General features: G+C 46.0%; 1 protein-coding gene across 1 annotated transcript in view; it reads right to left on the bottom strand.

Moving 5' to 3' along the window:
* Window positions 1-2,138: 2,138 nt before the first annotated feature.
* The window catches only part of LGR4 (leucine rich repeat containing G protein-coupled receptor 4), an 86,698-nt gene continuing 70,540 nt past the window's right edge, over window positions 2,139-18,296 (bottom strand). Inside the window, exons 7-18 of the mRNA XM_040409446.1 lie at window positions 17,537-17,605; window positions 17,294-17,365; window positions 14,627-14,698; window positions 14,114-14,182; window positions 12,547-12,618; window positions 12,395-12,460; window positions 11,669-11,740; window positions 9,453-9,524; window positions 8,881-9,006; window positions 7,968-8,089; window positions 6,180-6,254; window positions 2,139-5,529 (exon numbers count right to left, since the gene is read on the bottom strand). Coding sequence (XP_040265380.1) covers window positions 4,253-5,529; window positions 6,180-6,254; window positions 7,968-8,089; window positions 8,881-9,006; window positions 9,453-9,524; window positions 11,669-11,740; window positions 12,395-12,460; window positions 12,547-12,618; window positions 14,114-14,182; window positions 14,627-14,698; window positions 17,294-17,365; window positions 17,537-17,605 — 2,164 coding nt within the window. The 3' untranslated portion in view covers window positions 2,139-4,252. The remainder of the gene's footprint in view (window positions 5,530-6,179; window positions 6,255-7,967; window positions 8,090-8,880; window positions 9,007-9,452; window positions 9,525-11,668; window positions 11,741-12,394; window positions 12,461-12,546; window positions 12,619-14,113; window positions 14,183-14,626; window positions 14,699-17,293; window positions 17,366-17,536; window positions 17,606-18,296) is intronic.

The following is an 18,296-nucleotide window of genomic DNA, read 5'->3' as shown; positions in this document are numbered from 1 at the left end:
AAATCAGAATTGCAATCAGCGGCAAATGCGCTGCTGCAACCAATGATTGACCTCAGTGGTAACGTGTCTTTAAGCAGCAGACCCATGGGGGTGATCATACTTGCCTGATCCCCGCTACAGGGATTCTGACTCAATTGCTGCCCTGCTGCCTCTGCAGGATCTGGGTATCCCCGCATCAACATCTGGTTTGACACGGGGCACATGACCATTACAACAAATGACTTGCCGAAAGGGTGACACTTCACTGCTGCGGCCACCGATTGACTGCAGCAGTCACACACCCCGCATCAAAGCAGACTTTCACGAGGGGAGACCAGTGACTTGCAGAGCTGGAACACAGTGGCAGGAATGAGGCAAATATAATCACCACCACCACGGGTCTGGCCACAACCCCCCCTTTAAAAGGGCAGTCCAGCTTTTTTTTATTTTATTTACTTATTTATTTGCATAGCCTGGAATACTTAGCCTCCCCCTAGCTTCCTACACGGCTCTTCCAGCCCCTGTCCTGCAAACATCCGCACGGAGGTGTTCACATGTGCCGCTACAGTCAATGTTTGGCTTCAGTTCTGACATACCCCCAAGTGGCAAGTCACTGCTGGGGGTCTCATCCCCGTTAGAGGCACGTCACCACTGAGGTCAGCCATTGGCTGCGGTGGGGCATGGGACCCCCTTGCAGAACTTGACAAACAAGGACCAGACCAGTGAAGAGAGAGGCAGGGAGCTGGAACGGAGCAGAGGGGAGCAGGCAAGTGCGGATTTCAACACGGGTATTCCTGGCTGGGGCGCAAATAAAAAATAAAAAAGTTGGACAATCCCTCTATGGCATATTCGCAGAAGACCACTGTTGGCCAGATTTTTCCATGATTCAATGAAAGATTTGCTATGCAGAAAACATCTAAATGATCGTGCCTCACCCAACAAAACACACCAAATGGAAATAATTCTTTACTTGTTAAAAGCTTTTCATATAAAAACAAAATTACAATGTACAGCGTAAAACCCCTCCCATGATTAATATACAGCAACTTTATTACAGCAGCTATGTACAAAAGAGCGGATTTACAAGGCAAGAGAAAGTTTATAGACTGATTCATTCTGCTACTGGCAGCCATTAGAGTTTCGAGGAGGTAGCTTTAATTGACAAAATAAACTGAAGCTATACATCCCAACCTTGTGCTCTATCAAATAATTTATAATAGAAAGATAAAAAAATATGCTCACTATATACAGCTTAATTTGTAAAACCATCTAGCTTCACGGTTTAGATCGGAATGTCTCTAAAATAAAAAAGGTAGGGGGATCGTGGCAAGGAATCGGGGATATGAAAACGGCGCTTCTGATTACTCACAAATCAACGGCTCTAAGGAATTAAGAAGAACAGCACGATACGAGAATTTTGCAACGTAAAAGGTAATGGAGCCAAAAAATAAATAAAATAAAAAATCCCCTAAGGACTATAAAAAAAAATTAAAATAAAATCAGAATATTCATCATTTATTACAGACTGAAGCAAAAAAAAATATGGAATTCATTCAAAAGGATTGAATTGTTTGGCTGAAAAAGTGTAAGTGCTCAAAATTTAATTTGTGAATTTAGTTGTCATATTTTCACATGTTATTAGGGCATTCTGATTAAATCAAAGTGGTCCCCTGACGAGGACCACCTTCTATTTAACCAATGCAGAGACTGGCTACAAAGAGCATCTCTGGAGGACCAGGTCTGTCCATGTGTTGCACAGACAAACAGCCCCCAGCAATCTAATCTGCACCAGTCAGACACTAACCCCCTGTGCATAAGGAATGAGTTGTTGCAATGGGACAACCCCGTTAAAGTGGTTGTCGGCATAATTAAAATAACAGATGGCAGCAGCAGTGGGTAGGGGGAAAAAAAAAAAAAAAACACTTCACCTTTTAGGCTCCATTCACACGTCCGCAAATGGGTCCGCATCCGTTCTGCAATTTTGCGGAACGGGTGCGGACCCATTCATTTTCTATGGGGACGGAAGGGATGCGGACAGCACACAGTGAGCTGTCATGCATCCGCATTTGTGGAGCGCGGCCCCGATCTTCAGGTCCGCAAAAGATAGAACATGTCCTATTCTTGTCCGCAGCATGCGGACAAGAATAGGCATTTCTATAGGGGTGCCAGGCGGGTGTGTTGCGGATCCGCAACACACCACGGACGTGTGAATGGAGCCTTAAAATGCCATCTGTGCCAGTGCCGCAGTTCCCAGCGGCACACGTTGGATTGGAAGCAAATTGTACTTCACTGTTCAGACTGCTGGAAGCCAGTGTGCTGGAAAAGAGGGTGTGCGCCATAGATTTCTGGTCCGTTCTATGCAGAGTTTACATACAATTCGGCAGTGTGCACAGACACATTGTGTGACTGTTAATTGAAGCTCCACCTCGGAGGAGTTCAGAGACGTCTGATGATTGTCACCCGATGCAACCAGGCACCCTCTATGGACACCACTGATGGTGTCTGACTTCTTTTAAGTCAATTTACACCCCCAAAACAGCACCTGTCATTGTGCTGTATTTTGGTACGGCATTTACTTGCATGAGTTGCAATACACCGCCCATGGACAGCAGCGGTGCCATTTCTGGGAGGGGAAGGGGAAAAAAAAAAAAAAAAAGCAGACCCATTTTCCTCCTTGTACAACCCCACAGATGCTATAATGATCAGTGTGAAATTTTATGGAGACTTCTTTCCATAAAATATATATATTGGCACCATTTCACATCATTTTCACTCTTCCGCACCATGTTTTGTGAATTTCCATGGCAGACTGAATTTCTACCACGAAGCACCTAGGCCTTCTATGGTAGACTGTTTTGCCATGAAAAGCCCTCAAGAGAAAGCAACCGGGTCATTATCAGATACGTTGATAACTATGGTAAGGGCAGATGGATTTTTGGCCAATCTGACCACTATTACGTGGGTGCCCAATCAGGACCCTTTGGATGGCTCTTAGAAGGCTCATCCTTAAAAGGACAACTGGATAGTGCATAAGGGTCTGTTTGGTAGAGTTCCGCCTGCTGGGACCCCACTGATTAGAGAGGGTCCCATGTCCTCCACTTGACCGAAGGGGAAGCATGAGCATGGTACTCAGGTCTAGTCTATGTGACTGCCAAAGATAGGCAAGCACTTTGGCTGTCTAATAGGAGTGGCAGTGCGTTTACTTGGCCGCCAAACAATTCAAAAGAGGGGATACAGGACCTCCTATCTTCCGACTGTTGTGATTGATTAAGGTCCCAGTGGTAAGACCCCCCCCGGCACTAATCACCAAGCCTTCGAATAGGTGATAAGTTTTCATTCTTGGACAACCCCTTTAAGTAGTACTCAATAAGGCACAAGTAATAGTTTGTGTTTCACGTCATGTACTGTTTGCAATATGCACCGGCTGTATGCGTATAACAATATTGCGGATCCCCCCAAAAAGCAATTTGGTTACATATCTACCCAAGTTGTGCTTGGCGGACTACCAGCCCTATTCTGTATCGCTAGAAAACCCATTACTGTTCCTAGCAGATTTCTAGCCCTTGAAAACGTTAATAGATTAGATAATACTGTACTTCCTTTTATTTTTGGTCTATGATTACCTATAGGACCGCTGGAGCACACCTCTGATAGATGTCGATCTACCACTCCGGTGCCAGCATGTGTAGATGGCGGCATGGCCCCACTAGCTGTGATAGACCTCGTGTAGCGTTCCATACAGACATAGGAAAGACGCTTAAGATCATAGTATCGCAGACTGGGATTGTATCCCTCCTGAGCTACTACACCTACATGCTACTAACAACTGTCTTCATACAATGACATTCCCTCAATATCAGCACTGCACTACATGGCGGTTCAATATGCCGCCGCCGAGCTAACATACAAAGACATTATACTGTAGGGAAAAAAAAAAAAAAAACATGAAAAAAAACACATCAACACGTTACGTAGATTCGAAGACAGACAAAACAGAACGATTGCAGGCAAAATTTTGGTTTACAAATTATTTGTAGTCCAAACAGTCAGTCTTTAGACTCCTGTCTCCTGCAGAGGCATGTAACTGCTTGCAGCGCAAGAAACATGGCCCCTTAGACAACAAAGGGCTTGTTCAAGAGTCCTGACGTCCTTTGTCCGCTTCCCTTCTTTATAAGTGACAGGCTTATAAAAGTGCTCCCTTTGATGTTAGGTCGTTAATGGTTTGTGCTCTTCGACCACTGCTATATTCCCAACGAATAGGTCCATAGTCTGCTCAGTCTTTCATCCTTGGTATATTATAGGCGTAACGAACCAACGGAAAACCGCGACTCTGGTAGAAGCAGGCTCGACCGCAAGCCTGGACCTGGTCGGAGCTATCAGACACAAATGAGTCTTCTTCGTCTGCGCAGTCCGAGTGGGCAGACTGAGTTCCAATGTCTGACCAGTAATTCTCGGACCGGTGGCAGGGCACGACGGCCAACGTTGGACAACTCTGAGACTTTATCAAGTGTTTACAAGGCGGAGGATTTTTTAGGAGCACCGACTCGCAGTAATCGCACACCGCGTAGTTGCCTTGTAGGTGAGAATACATTCCAAAGTCATAGTAAAAATCCTGAGTCACGCATCCTCTTTGGGCGTTGGTGGCGACTGCGACCGAGCCACGTCTCTTGGCGATATGCCACCTTAGTAGCTTCCAGTCTTCCTTAAACTTGGGGTTGAAGAACACATACAGCACCGGGTTGAGGCAGGCTGGCAATGGGAAAAATATCAGTGTTACAGATTTCATGATTTCAGGGGTTATGGATATTGCAGTGATGAGTGGTGCAAAGGAGAAGAAGGCCACGGGGCAGAAGAAGATGCAGTTGGTGAAGATGAGCCAGGCGACATGTTTGATCATACTGGACTCTGCGTTCTCAGAGAGGTCTTCTTTCTCCAAAGTGCAGTATAGTCTTGTATAGGTTATAACCATCACCAAAAACGCCAAGGAGTTTAGGAGAACCAACGTTACTGTAAAGCCTAAAGATGGCGTCTCTCCAGTTGGGAAAGGCAAGCACAGAGGAGAGGAAGAAAATTCCCCAACGTGAAACAAAGGCAAACATCCTGCTCCTATTGCAAGGAACAGAGCAATGACTGAAGCTATTTGAAATTTCTTTAAATGTTGGCTCTTCTCCTTCTTAATTATATCCTTTGCAGACAAGCTCCGTTCAATGGCTGCCAAGGTCAAGAAGAAAATGGCACTCTCCGAAGAGAAAATTGCCAGGAAGCCAGCCACTTTACATCCGCTGCCAGTTTCCCACCAGATGCCAAACTCCGCAAACTGTCCCCAAGAGGCCGTGTCCAATACGGTCAAAATTCCTGTATATATGCCCATGAAAAGATTGGAGACGGCAATGACACCTACTAAGAGCTTGGAGGAGGACATGGTGGAACAGGAAGCAAACATAGTCATGATGACAATGCTGTTGAAGATGACAGCTAGCAAGAAGATGAACCATACGGTGAGTCGAATCATCCAGCTGCCAAGCAGAAACTCACAGGGTTTAAAAGCGCCTGAAAGAAAAAAGGGACCACAGAGTTAGTTGAGTGATATCTAATGGAAGGGGAATGAAACCACTGACTATAACAACTATAGCTGGACAAGCTATTCTATTCTAGTCATCCTAGGCTTAAAGGGGTTTTCTAGGATTTACATATTGAGGACCTATCCTCAGGATAGGTCATCAATATGACATCGGTGGGGGGTCCGACTCCCGGCAACCCCGCCGATCAGCTGTTGATAGCAGCAACAGCAAAGCGCCGTCCACTGGAGAGCAGCTGTGCTTGGCATCACAGCTCAGTCCCATTCACTTGAATGGGACTGAGCTGCACCTAGGCCATGTGACGTCACATGGCCTAGGAAGAGGCCACAGTGCTCACCGATCAGATATTGATCAATACCAAAATTAATAGAAAGCCCCTTTAATTATCAAAAAATATCTAAGACCAAGTGGACCAGATCTTTGCTCAACTCTTTGGCCTGATCGGATGATGGACTTGATGATATGTCAAGAAGCAATGGATAACACCCAGACCAAATCCACATAAGCCAATTATTCTCCCCTTGAAGGGGGATTTTATTGACCAGTCTAAAACACAAGTGAAACTCTTGTGACATACAAAACTAATGCACACTACCATAAGGAAATCTGAAGCACACTTACCTGTAGGTGGGTTGCAATGAACAACAGTTTGCACATGGTCTTTTACTTCCTCAGATACGTAGTCTTCAATGGCTCCTATGTGAGAAGATACAATAGTTTTAGGGCTCATGCACATGGCTGTATGTCTGGGCTGCATTTTTTGTGGATCAGAAGTGGACCCATTTATTTCAATGAGGCTGCAAAAGATGAGGACAGCACACAGTGTGTTATCCACATCCGTTCCTCGGCCCCGCAAAAAGATAGAACATGTCCTATTCCTGTCCATTTTGCGTACAAGGATTGGGCATTTCTAGAGCAGTTTGAAAAAAAAAAATTGCGGTATGCACACAGCCAGGATCCGGCTGTGTGATGCTACTTACTGCCGTAAAAGTGGTTTGGCCTATCTTTATAACTGCGTCCCTTCGGGGGCTCGTCTGTATAGATCGCTGTGCTTGGTACTGCGGCTCTGTCTCACTGAAGTAAATGGGACTGAGCTGCACTACCAGGCACATCCACACTCCTGTATGGTATGGTGCAGTGCCCAAGAAACAATGAAGGGCAGGTGGCTCTCGCTGGAGTCCTGCTGCGCCATTATTTTAATGTTTGGCAGGTTCCGGAGCGTTGTGCCCTCACCAATCGTGTATTGAGGGCCTAACCTGTTAAAGGAGTAGTCCAGGTATCAATATTAGAATGGTGGGGGGGTCCGACTCGTGGAACCCCTGTCGATCAGCTGTTTGAAGGGTTTGCCATGCTTGTAGGATTGCTGCAGTCTATTCAGCGTTTTCCTATACGTCATCTACATACTAGCGGTGGTGCAAGGTGGTTACAGTTTGGTACCATTTACTTTAATGGGGTGAAGCTGTAACTACGCAGCACGGCCAGTATGATGTAGACAGAGAACTTGAAAATATTGAAGGGGATAAACCATGACCACTTCAAACATCTGATCAATGGAGGGTGCAGAGAGTCAGGCCCCCATCGATTCGATACTGATGGCCTATACCAAGCCTTTCCAGCTTCACAACACAGATGGCTTAAAAGGGTTGTCCGCTTTTTACTATTGATGACCTATCCTCATGATAGGTCCTCAATATCAGATTGCCGCTCCAGACACCCCTGCCGATCTGCTGTTTAAAGAGAAGGCAACTCTGCCTTCTCTGCTCTGTTTACCTGCTCGCCGTAGCAATTGCAGTGGTAAGCAGTCTAATTACAAGTATGGTGTCCCCATTCAATTCTTTGGGATGACGCCTTCTGTTCAAGTGAATACTACAGAGCCACCCTATAGAAGTGAATGGGGACGCCATACTTGCACTGCTCACCACTGCAATTGCTGGGGCGAGCAGGAAAATAGAGAAGGAAGCTCTTGTATGAGAGTTGCCTTCTCTTCAAACAGCAGATTGGCAGGGGTGCTGGTAGGCAGACCCCCGTCGATCTGATATTGATGACCTATCCTGAGGATAGGTCATCAATAGAATAAAGCGGACAACCGCTTTAAGAATAGGCCATTAATCCAGAATATTCCTGCAACTTATGAGTGACTTGATAGATGCAGGTTAGATGTATTCGGTTTTTCTCCTTTCAATAGTTCTGCCATTAAAGGGGTTGTCTCGCCTCAAACATTGGTGGCATATCACTCCTATAGAAATGAATGGAGGGCAGCCACGCATGAGTGGTGCACGGGTCTCAGAGGTACACCTACCTGACATTGGTGGCTTATCCTAGTGATATGCCACCAATGTTTGAGGTGAGAACAACCCCTTTAATTTCTTTTCCAAATTTCACTCCCCGATATGTGATTAAGGGGGATACCTTTTTCATGATCCATCAGAAGCTTCTGGTACTTTGATCCATCATCTTCCGCAGTGGAGGTTGTGTAAGAGTCACAAGCCGAAAACGCACAGCACTGATAGGCGTATGGAACAGACACCGACCTAAAGGATGAAGAGGGGAAAATTTAACGCCTTTGTGTCATCGTGCATGTAAAGCTAGGCCAAGTAATAAGCTGTAATTATACTCAGTTAAATAGGCCTCCCTCCCTGAATTTCATATTTTTATAAAATGTATTTATGCATTTTCATAAGAAATGGACAATTCAAAGGTCTGAGAGAGGACACTGGCAGGAAGGGGGAGGGGGTCTTGTTTAGACCCTTTTTCTGTTAGATCTGGGGAATCGGACTGACCACTAGTATGTGGATTCCAGTGATCCTAGGAGGGGAGTTTATATGGAGAGGCAGTCGGATGGGTGCGCTGCCACTCAATTCTCAATGGAAGAGACAGCGGGGACATACACGTGTGGAAGAACAGGAGGTGGGACCACCGCCGATCTAAGGGTACAGCCACACGGTCAGGTTTCTGCATGAAGTTTTAGAAGCCAAAACCAGGAGTGAATTCAAAAAAAGCGGAGAGGTCGTATCCGTCCTTTATACTTTCTCCCCTTTTAGGAACCACTACTGATTTGGGCTTCCAAAACTGCATGCAGAAACCTGACCGTGTGGCTGCACCCTTACAGTTATGATCCATCTACTGTAAAGGGCATAAATGTTATCTGCTGAAATTTCCCTTCAATGGAGTTGTGCTCTACAAGCTTGTAGATACGGACATCTCGGCATCATGCCAAAGGAGCACCAAGTTCTACTTATACTATGTGTGAATGACCAAAGGCATGACCAAATGATGTGTGAATGTATCCAGTGCCACCACAAGAATACTCAAGGTCACTTACTGCAGCTTTTGAAAGTCTTTAGCCAACAGTGAATCTCTAAAGGTCGGATTTCCTGTGAGTTTCAGTTGAGTTAAGCCGTGCAGTCCTCCGGTTGGAAACGACGACAACTGATTAAAACTCAGGTCCCTAAAAACATCAATTAGAAACAATCAGAAAAGATACAAAAAAAATAAAAAGTATCAAATCCCATTCCATCATAATCAGGGTGACGTCCCTGCGCGGCTCTGTCGCTCTGGTCACCAGCGCTCCGATTTCTCATTTCGTTAACCAGGGAGTATAATACTCAGTTATTACCACGGTCACTTCTGCACTCGACATTTCTCTGTCTTAATCTGATGAAAAATGCCCTTTTCAAAGCACATTTGTTATTTCGACATTAAATTGCGCTGATTTCGGGCGATTACCCCGGGGGTCTATGATCTTATTAAATACTTTCAGGAGGTAAATCCTCTTAGCATACAAAGACAGATTACTGTATATGGTAATTTAAAAAAAGGAGGGAAGGGGGAGAAGGTGTTTGCTTCACGGTTTTGCAGGATGATGGGAGGGATAGTCTGCAGCTGGTCACTTACAGTTTGGATATTGAGGTCAGAGTGCTGAAGGCGTCACTGTGGATCCTGCTGATGGAGTTTCTGCTGAGGTCCCTGCAATAGAGAAGATGCCATTATTAGTGGATTTTCTGCATCTGATTGATTCATGTTCATTACTTTATGCCATCATGGTGAACTTTCCTAGCACTGCACTACCGAATCATCTTATGCTTTAAAGGGGTTGTCCGGTATTGGAGCCTAAAGCCCTCTGGTCTGGATCTGTGCCCCTGAAAGTAAAAAAAGGAAGACTCGCCTGTCCTCAGTCCCACTGCTGCTCCATTCAGGATCAGGAAGAGTCTCGGTCCGGTCACCGCTATCAGACTTCAGCAGACAGAGGGTTGAACAGTACATCATATCTGTGCGTGCAGTCATTAGCCGAAGCGGTAACGGTACCCAGCCGCTTCCAGGTCCTATGGGGTCGGGAAGCAGCTGGGTATGGAGCAGCAGTGGGACTGCGGACAGGTGAACCTTCCGTTTTTAATGATCAGGGGGTCAGGCTCGGATCAGAGGGTTTGTCTGCTCCAAGGCCAGACAACTCCTTTAGTGTAGAAAGCCCTACTAGTATTCTGTATGGGGGTTATATATTAAGGGGGTATTCCATTCATGGCTGATATCTGCCGTATGCAGGGGCCACAGTTACAGAAACAGCTGTAAAGCTACAGAAGTGAATGAGAGCTATGGAAACAGTGTAGCTCACTGTGCAACAACGTATTCCTAACTCCCATTCACTTCTGTGGGGGAAACCGTATAGCACAAATCGCTTAGCTGGTTTCACAACGAAATCTCTGTCCACTGCATACGACGTATATTCCGATCTTCACCATGAAAAGGCTGATATGGGCATACCCCTCTAAGGCAAAGAATGGGATCAGATCCCTTATAGGCATAGGAACTGACCAACGGACATTCACTGTCTATAATGTTGCTGGGAAGACAGCATTGGGTGAAACTCTTAAAGGGGACTTGTCAGAAATTAACAACTGGGAATAGCCATTCTCACCGGCTTACTGAACAGTGTGGAGTGCGTGGGGACAAGCCCCATGTTCTCAAAGGGGAGAGGGGAATAAATTATTGGGCATGTTAAACGATCGATAAAGGTGAACCATGACGTTAAGGCCTCATGGCACACGACCTTATACGTCTTGGGGTCTGCAAACCGCAATCATGGATACCGGCCGTGAGCATGCTGCCATTTTTTCCCCACCTATCTATAGAAATGTACAAGAATAGGACAGCGGCACAGACATATGGATGTGGACAGCAAGTGGTGTGCCGTCTTCATTTTTGCAGCCTCATTGAAATAAAATGGGTCCACCTCCGATTTGCAAAAATGCGGATCGCATGCGTACCAAAAATACAGTCGCGTGCACGGGGCCTTACAGGGGCTTTCAGGGATTTTTTTACCGATTGCTCATCTTCAGGAAAGACAAGCATTGTACCTGTTGGGTAGCAGAGCCAGAACAATCCCCTACATACTAGATTGATGGCCGTTGCTGCCTGACCTTACTCTAAGGGTCCATTCACACATCCGCAACTGTTCTGCGGTCCGCAAAACACAGACACTGGCCATGTGCGTTCCGCATTTTGCGGACCGCACATGGCCGGCACTATGATAGAAATGCCTTTTGTTGTCCGGAACCATGACAAGAACATGGGTCCCCAAGTGTGACTGGAGCCATAATGCACACGTGTGACCACCACTCCATTCACCGTCTATGGGACTGCCAAGTACAGGGCTCAGCTAGCTCCAGCAAACAATGAAATCCAAAAGGCAAATCCACTACATAAAAGGATTTATAATAACATCTGAGATGTGACATCCAGCCTATCTTGAATGGTTGTTTACAAGAACAAAATGTTCCAGGTTAAGAGCCCCTTTAGGATCCATTCACACGTCCGCAAAATGGGTCTGCACCCGTTTTGCAATTTTGCGGAACAGGTGCGGACCCATTCATTTTCAATGGGGCCGGAATGTGCTGTCCGCATCCGCGTTTGCGGATCCGCCAAAAAAATAGAACATGTTCCATTCTTCTCCGCAATTGTGGACAAGAAAAGGCATTTTCTATGAGAGTGCCGGCAATGTGCGGTCTGCAAAATGCGGAACGCACATTGCCGGTGTCAGTGTTTTGTGGATCCGCAAAAACACATATGGACGCGTGAATGGACCCTTAATAGGGTTTAAAGGAAAAGGTACTTACAGGATGCGGAGGGAGGTCAGGCCTTGTAAAGACTCGTTTTGAACCTCTGTGATTTGATTGTGCTGCAGGGAACTGTAAAAGTCAAAAAATCCAAGTGAATATTAAAAGGTTGCTATAACCTAAGCGAAAGACACACAGGTTTAATAGAGGATGCTCCTGTAAAAGCTCAGAGGTGTCTGCTTTCTATTAAAGGAGCATTCCCATCTAAGACCTGCACCTATCTCCAGAATGGGGCCCCTGAAGTGAAGGAGAGCTCCCCGCTCAGGAGCAGCCACCCTTCATTCACCACTATGGGGAGATCCAATAGCGGCAAGTGGACAGGTGGCCATGCATGTGTGACGTGCTCTCCATTCACGGCTATGGAAGTTCCAAAAATAGCCAAGTGAGCACCCTCTGCTGTTTTTGGATGTCCCGTAGCGATGAATGGAGAATGCACCCCGCGGGCAGGGCTACTTGTCCATTCACCACAATGGGATTGCTGGAAATGGCCAAATCGGCGCTTGCCCATTTTCAGAACTCCCATAGAGGTGAATGGAGGGTGGCGGTCAGTGTCCGGTTGCTCTCGGTTCATTTTAGAGGCCACATTCTGGAGAGAGGAGCGGGTCCCAGAGGTGGCATATCCTATCAATGTCCCAGACGGGCCAACCCCTTTAGGATGATCCCCAGTAATACATAGAATAATAGTTGCACTAGGTAATAGAAATGGCTGCAGCCACTGCTCCTTACACTTCTTCCAGCAAGCCGCAGCCCTTCAGTCCGGTCAGTGATGTAATCTCGTTGTAAGAGAGGTCCCTGGAGAGAAAAAAAGAAATGCATCTAAATCAAGATGAAAGCACATAAAGTGAAGGCTAATACTAGCAGACTGGCCATGGACTCACAGAGATCGAAGCATCTTCTGCTCCTGGCACAGGTTCAGTGGGATGCTTCTTATCTTGGTGCCGGTCAAGGTCCTGTACAACACAGAAGAGAAGTGCATGGAAAGGAGATGTAGAGATAAGATAAGGCAGGATAAATGTAGAGGTCCCGGCAGATGCTGATAAGGTCGCAGAACATCGCACCAAACTGCTTGTAGTCATTGTAAAGGTTCACAGAACGGTCTACGCCAGTGAAACTACAATGCCCAGCATGCACACTTGCTCGGCTGTTCTGAAAATTCCCATAGAAGTGAATAGAGCATGCTGGGAGTTGTAGTTTCACAAAAGCTGGAGTGCCGGAGGCTGCTGATCCCTGGTCTACCCACTACACACCTCTCCTGACATTCCCCATGTAGTAACCGTTCTGGAGCATCTATTCTAATGACTCTACGTTGTGCCATTCCTTTGTTATTCCTGCTAGAAGTTCTGAATTATTTACTAGCAGTTTGCAGTACGAGTACAGAGGGGCGATAACCAGCTGGGGGGGGTGTACCTACATAGTATGACACTAATTGGTGCTGCCAGTGTCAGACTGTGCAGTGAAACGCCCCTAAACTGGTAACACTCATCTGGACCGTAAGCGCAAACTGCTGGCAATTCATTCATAACTTGTAGCAGGAACAATAGAGGGATGGCACAACAGAGCCAGAATTGTTATTACTAAAACAGACATGTCAGGAGAGGACACCGAAATATCCTCACACTGCAGTCACATCTAAAGCTGGCCGTATACTTCAGGCATTAGTCAGCCGCATGGTCGTTTGACAGACCGCTATCTCTCCTGACCCTTTCAATAAACATGCATGCTTGGCCCATCCGAGTGTGCATATGCCCTGACTGGGGAGAGGGCAGTAAGCCACCACCAGACACCGGTATTGGAGGCCCATCTCTCCTGAGAACAAAAAGGATAGGGGACAATTTGGAAGTTCAAAAGCCAGATCCCCCCGCCTTCCACTAAATCTGTCAGAGAAATATTGGGACACCACCATATAGAGACGGTAAGGTCCCCTTGAAGTGCGACCACTATTATCTAATGTTTATGGCCAGCTTAAAAACCTGCTGGGAATAATACATCTCTCTGACTTTTCAGCAAGTAGCTTTATTTAAAGGAATAGTCAAGGATTACAAAGGAAACAGCGCCACTCTCATCCATAGTATGTGCCTGGTATTGCAGCTCAGCGCCATTAGCTATGATGCTAGTTACTTTATCTAATCGACGGCAGTTTTTTTAAATTTTTTTTATTTAATATGCTGTCCCCTTCAATTTCCTTATTTTTGTGCAAATTACTCCAGCTATTTGCACGTCGTGTCTCTGCTGTGGTACAATGGAGGTTTGAACCAGTCCCTCTCACTCCAACATTAGCTGGATGTAAACCACTACAATTTGCGCAGCTAAACTGCGGGGGCCAGTCTGCTGGCTGATGGGTTCCCAGTGACAACTTGCACAAATTTGAATGCAGCTTTGGCTGTAACTGGAGAAGAGGAACCTGCAGAAGAAAAAAAAAATATAATAAATAAAATAAATACTCACAGGCTTTCAAGATTGACCGTTCCCGTCAGGTTTGGAAACCACTGGATGTCAGACGCCCCTCGGATTACCCTTGTGGAAAGAAAAGGTCCATCAGCCACAGCCTCATGGTTACACCTACATCTGTTTCTATTACATCAACTGTCTTAAATTGGGAATTTTCTATATTTTTACTGTTTAGGTATCATGGCTGGTACATTTTGTCCTGCTGGTAACACTGATAAAAATTTGGCGTGGGTACATGCGAGACATATGGACCGTCTCAGAATTTTACCCATCCTTTTTCCCAAACCAATATGGGGGCCCAATCCTTCCCGGTGGCAGCTTCCGATACCCCTCAGTGTCATCCGCTGCGACATTCTGTTCAATTATAGGATACAATATTGGGACTGGCTGACAAAGGATTGCCTGGAGCGGACACAGAGCACACGCTCCGATGTGACAGGTATTAGATCTGTCCCCTCTAAAATGATAATCACTTCGCACATCCTAGTAAAAGTAAAGACGAGTACTTACAAGAAGCGGAGGTCTGATAAGTTCTGGAAAGCTGAATTCCCAACGAAAGACAAAGGATTATCGTAAAGTTGTCTAAAAAAAAAAATATAATACATTTAAGAACAGAATGGTGATCTGCAACTTGTGGATCTTAACACAATGTTTTTTTTTTTTAAATCACATATTAAAGGGGTTCTGCACTTTGTTTAAACTGATGATCTATCCTCTGGATAGATCATCAGCATCTGATCGGCAGACCGACGATCAGCTGTTTGAGAAGGCATGGAGCTTCGCCGCGCACAGGCCAGTTGATACTAGTCGTGACGTCACCGGGCCGGCGGTAAACAGTGAGAAGGCGGCGGCGCTTCTGGAGCGCCGCTGCCTTCTCAAACAGCCAATTGGCGGGGGTTCCGGGTGTCGGACCCCCGCTGATCAGATGCGGGTGATCTATCCAGAGGATAGATCATCAGTTTAAACAAAGTGCAGAACCCCTTTAACAGCCTCTGTGTGAATGTACTATGTAATTTTTTGTAAACAAAAAACAGGTGCATGTTTTGCTGAATATAATTTTTTTGAAGTCACGCCATGTATTCTACTTCCTGTCCTGGCTCTTTAACTTCCTCTGTATGGACTTGTACAGTCTTGCAAAAGTCTCACTCAAGTAGACGTCCACTGCGACCAGAGGGGGAAGGGCAATGAGTGACTCCGAGCTTTCCAATTACACTGATAAGTCCACTGCACTTCTGCATCTCGAGACACAATACTGTTATCCTAATTCTACTAATCAACTATTTTACTAACAGATAGATAACGCGTTTCCCTCACAGTAGATGGACAATATGTCTATGTAGGACAATATTTTATTTCAATAGTATAGTACTGCGGAAATAAAACTTTGTAAAAAAAAAAAAAAAAACACAACTGTCCCTTTAAGCCATTGAGACTGCAATTCCCAGCATGATATGAGTATGCCGATAGTTGCCGTTTCTCTACATCTGAAGAGCCGCAGATAGATGCGAATAGATAGTCGACTACACATTGTCGTAGCACAAGACACCACGTAGATAATAAAAATCAGCACCTGCCAGTTAAAGAACATCCTAGAATGAATCAACCAAAGCTCACAAACACATCCTGCAGTTTAAAGGGGATTCTCCAGAACTAACTTACTGATCATCCATTCTGTAGGATATCTCAAATATCAGATTAGGCTACTTTCACACTAGCGTTCGGAGCTCCGTTTGAAGGGGCTCAAGTCACAAGCGGCCCCGAACGGATCCGTCCAGCCCTAATGCATTCTGAGTGGATGCGGATCCGCTCAGAATGCATCAGTTTGGCACCGTTTGTCCTCCGCTTTGTCAAAACGGATTATCATGAACAAAAAAATAAAATAAAAATGGTAATGCAAACGGATCCGTTCTGAACGGATCTAAGCGTTTGCATTATAGGTGCGGATCCGTCTGTGCAGATACCAGACGGATCCGCACCTAACGCAGGTGTGAAAGTAGCCTAAGTGGGGTCCTACTCCCAGAAGCCGCTGTCCATCAGCTGTATTCACAAACTCCGGCACTGGAACTAAACAGCTCCATCCACCATGTAGTGGCCATGCCTGGTTACTGCAGCCCTGTTCCTATACACTTGGATGGGAACAGCGCTACAGTAACCAGACCCAGCCCAGAATCAGCAAAGCATGGCTGCTTTCTTCCAAAAAAAAACAAAAAAAAACAGTGCCACCTCTGTCCATGGGTTGTGTTGGTTGTTGTGGATCAGCTACATTAAAGTGAACAGGGTTGAGCTGCAATACCGCACACAACTTGTGGACAGGTGTGCAATGTTTTTCTAACCCTGAACAGCCCCTTTAAAGGAGTTATCCAGGAACTGATAATAACGATGACCTATCCTCTGGACAGTTCATTATTAGGACATTGATGGGGGATCTGAGTCCCGACCTCATGCTCACCGGAGCTCTGCTGAGCGCAGCCGGCTCCTGGCAGCTTTCCAAGCACAGCGCCATACATTGTATAGTGGTTGTGCTTGGTATTGCACCTCTGCCCTATTGACTTTGATGGGGCTGAGCTGCAACTAGGCCATGTCACTGATGTACGGTAACCTCACATGGCCTAGGAAGAGGCGGGGGCACTCACGGGAGCGTCTGCCTCTTCTAACAGCTGATCTGTGGGAGTCCCGGATGTCAGCCTCCGCCGATTTGATACTGATGACCTGTCCAGGGGATAGGTCTTCAATATAATTTACAGGATAATCCCTTAAAGCTTCCCAGGCACATAATAAATGGCTTTGGCCTACAGCTACTTTCTCTGACAAAAGGGGGAAGATAAGCAGCTGCCAGACCTAGTGGTACCACTTATCGCACAAGTGACCAAAGAGGTTGTATGGACTAATAAATGTAACTCGAAATTTGCTGGCAACTCTCCAATAGGTTAGAGGCCGGGCCGGATCTGGAGGAGGTTAACCACGTATTAATCTGCTTCACTAAAAATATACTGGATAGGCGTGTCTTAATTATTTCCAGGGACTTTGTATCTAAGCTCGTCATGTGTGATACGGCACTCATGAACTGGTTGCTTAACCTGCTTACGAAACCCTATGTAAATATTAACCCAGAAAGCCTCGTGGCATGGCGCGTAATCTGTACAAGAGGCAGCTCACGCCCGCACCGCAGCCACTCACATGCTTTTCAGTAGAGGGTTTTTCTCAAACGCTCCATCAGGAATTGTAGTAATGGAATTGCTGTGGAAGCCTCTGAAAACAAGAAAAAAATAACGATTAGCCAAGTGCAAAATCCAAAAAGGGCACCCGTCACCGGGGAGCCTGACATTTACAGGACGCTGTGATAAAGGGGAGTCAGCGGGCAAACTACTGTCAAGTCTGGAGCCTGAACTGGAACAGCTCATCCCATAGACAAGTACTTACAGCTCCTTTAAATTACTCAGGGACTTTATGACATCCGGGAACGCCACGAGGTTATTATAATTCAGGTCACTGAAATAACAAAAAGGAAAAAAAAGGAAAAAATAGTATAATTAATATACAACACATACCAGTTAATCTATACGCTATTCCACAATCACAAATCTAGATGTCCTAAGATAATGGAAGCTGACAAGGCTGTGTTCACATCTGTGAGCGGAGGATCCGTCCGCACAAAGCCTGCCGCATGCAGCGCTCTTCTTGCTGCCAAGATGACGGATGACACCGCTAAGTGACAGGGGCCCATCGAGCACAGGTACATTAATATGCGCAGATGTGATCAGAGTCAAAATAATCAAATATTTGGAGGGGTCATGATTCGCATGCCCATTTGTATATGGGAAGCTCCCAACTCTCCTATGACAGAAGGTGACGGGGGCGGGGGGGGGGGGGGATCGGGCAAATTTCCTTTTTGAGCGGGATACTTTTCTGCTCCCAGGAGATAAGGCAGCAGCCTTCTCCTCTCTCCCCATTAAAAACATACATGCACAGCCAAACCGAGCATGTATTCATATTGTATGGAGAGCTGGTGCACCCTCTCAAGTTTGATTGAAAGGGGCGCCATGATGGTTACACTGCCTGATCCTGTCAAAGTACTGAAGGCAGAGCCTCTAGGTGTAATGGCAACGCCCCCATTGCTCCTAGAGGCTCATTTGCATATATTAAAACTTCTCAGCGATGCGGGCACATAGGAACATGGGAC

Source organism: Bufo bufo, chromosome 10 (assembly GCF_905171765.1).
Source record: "Bufo bufo chromosome 10, aBufBuf1.1, whole genome shotgun sequence".
NCBI classification, from domain to species: domain Eukaryota; kingdom Metazoa; phylum Chordata; class Amphibia; order Anura; family Bufonidae; genus Bufo; species Bufo bufo.
Note: the sequence above shows the minus strand (reverse complement) of the source record. Positions and strands in the feature narration are given on the sequence as shown.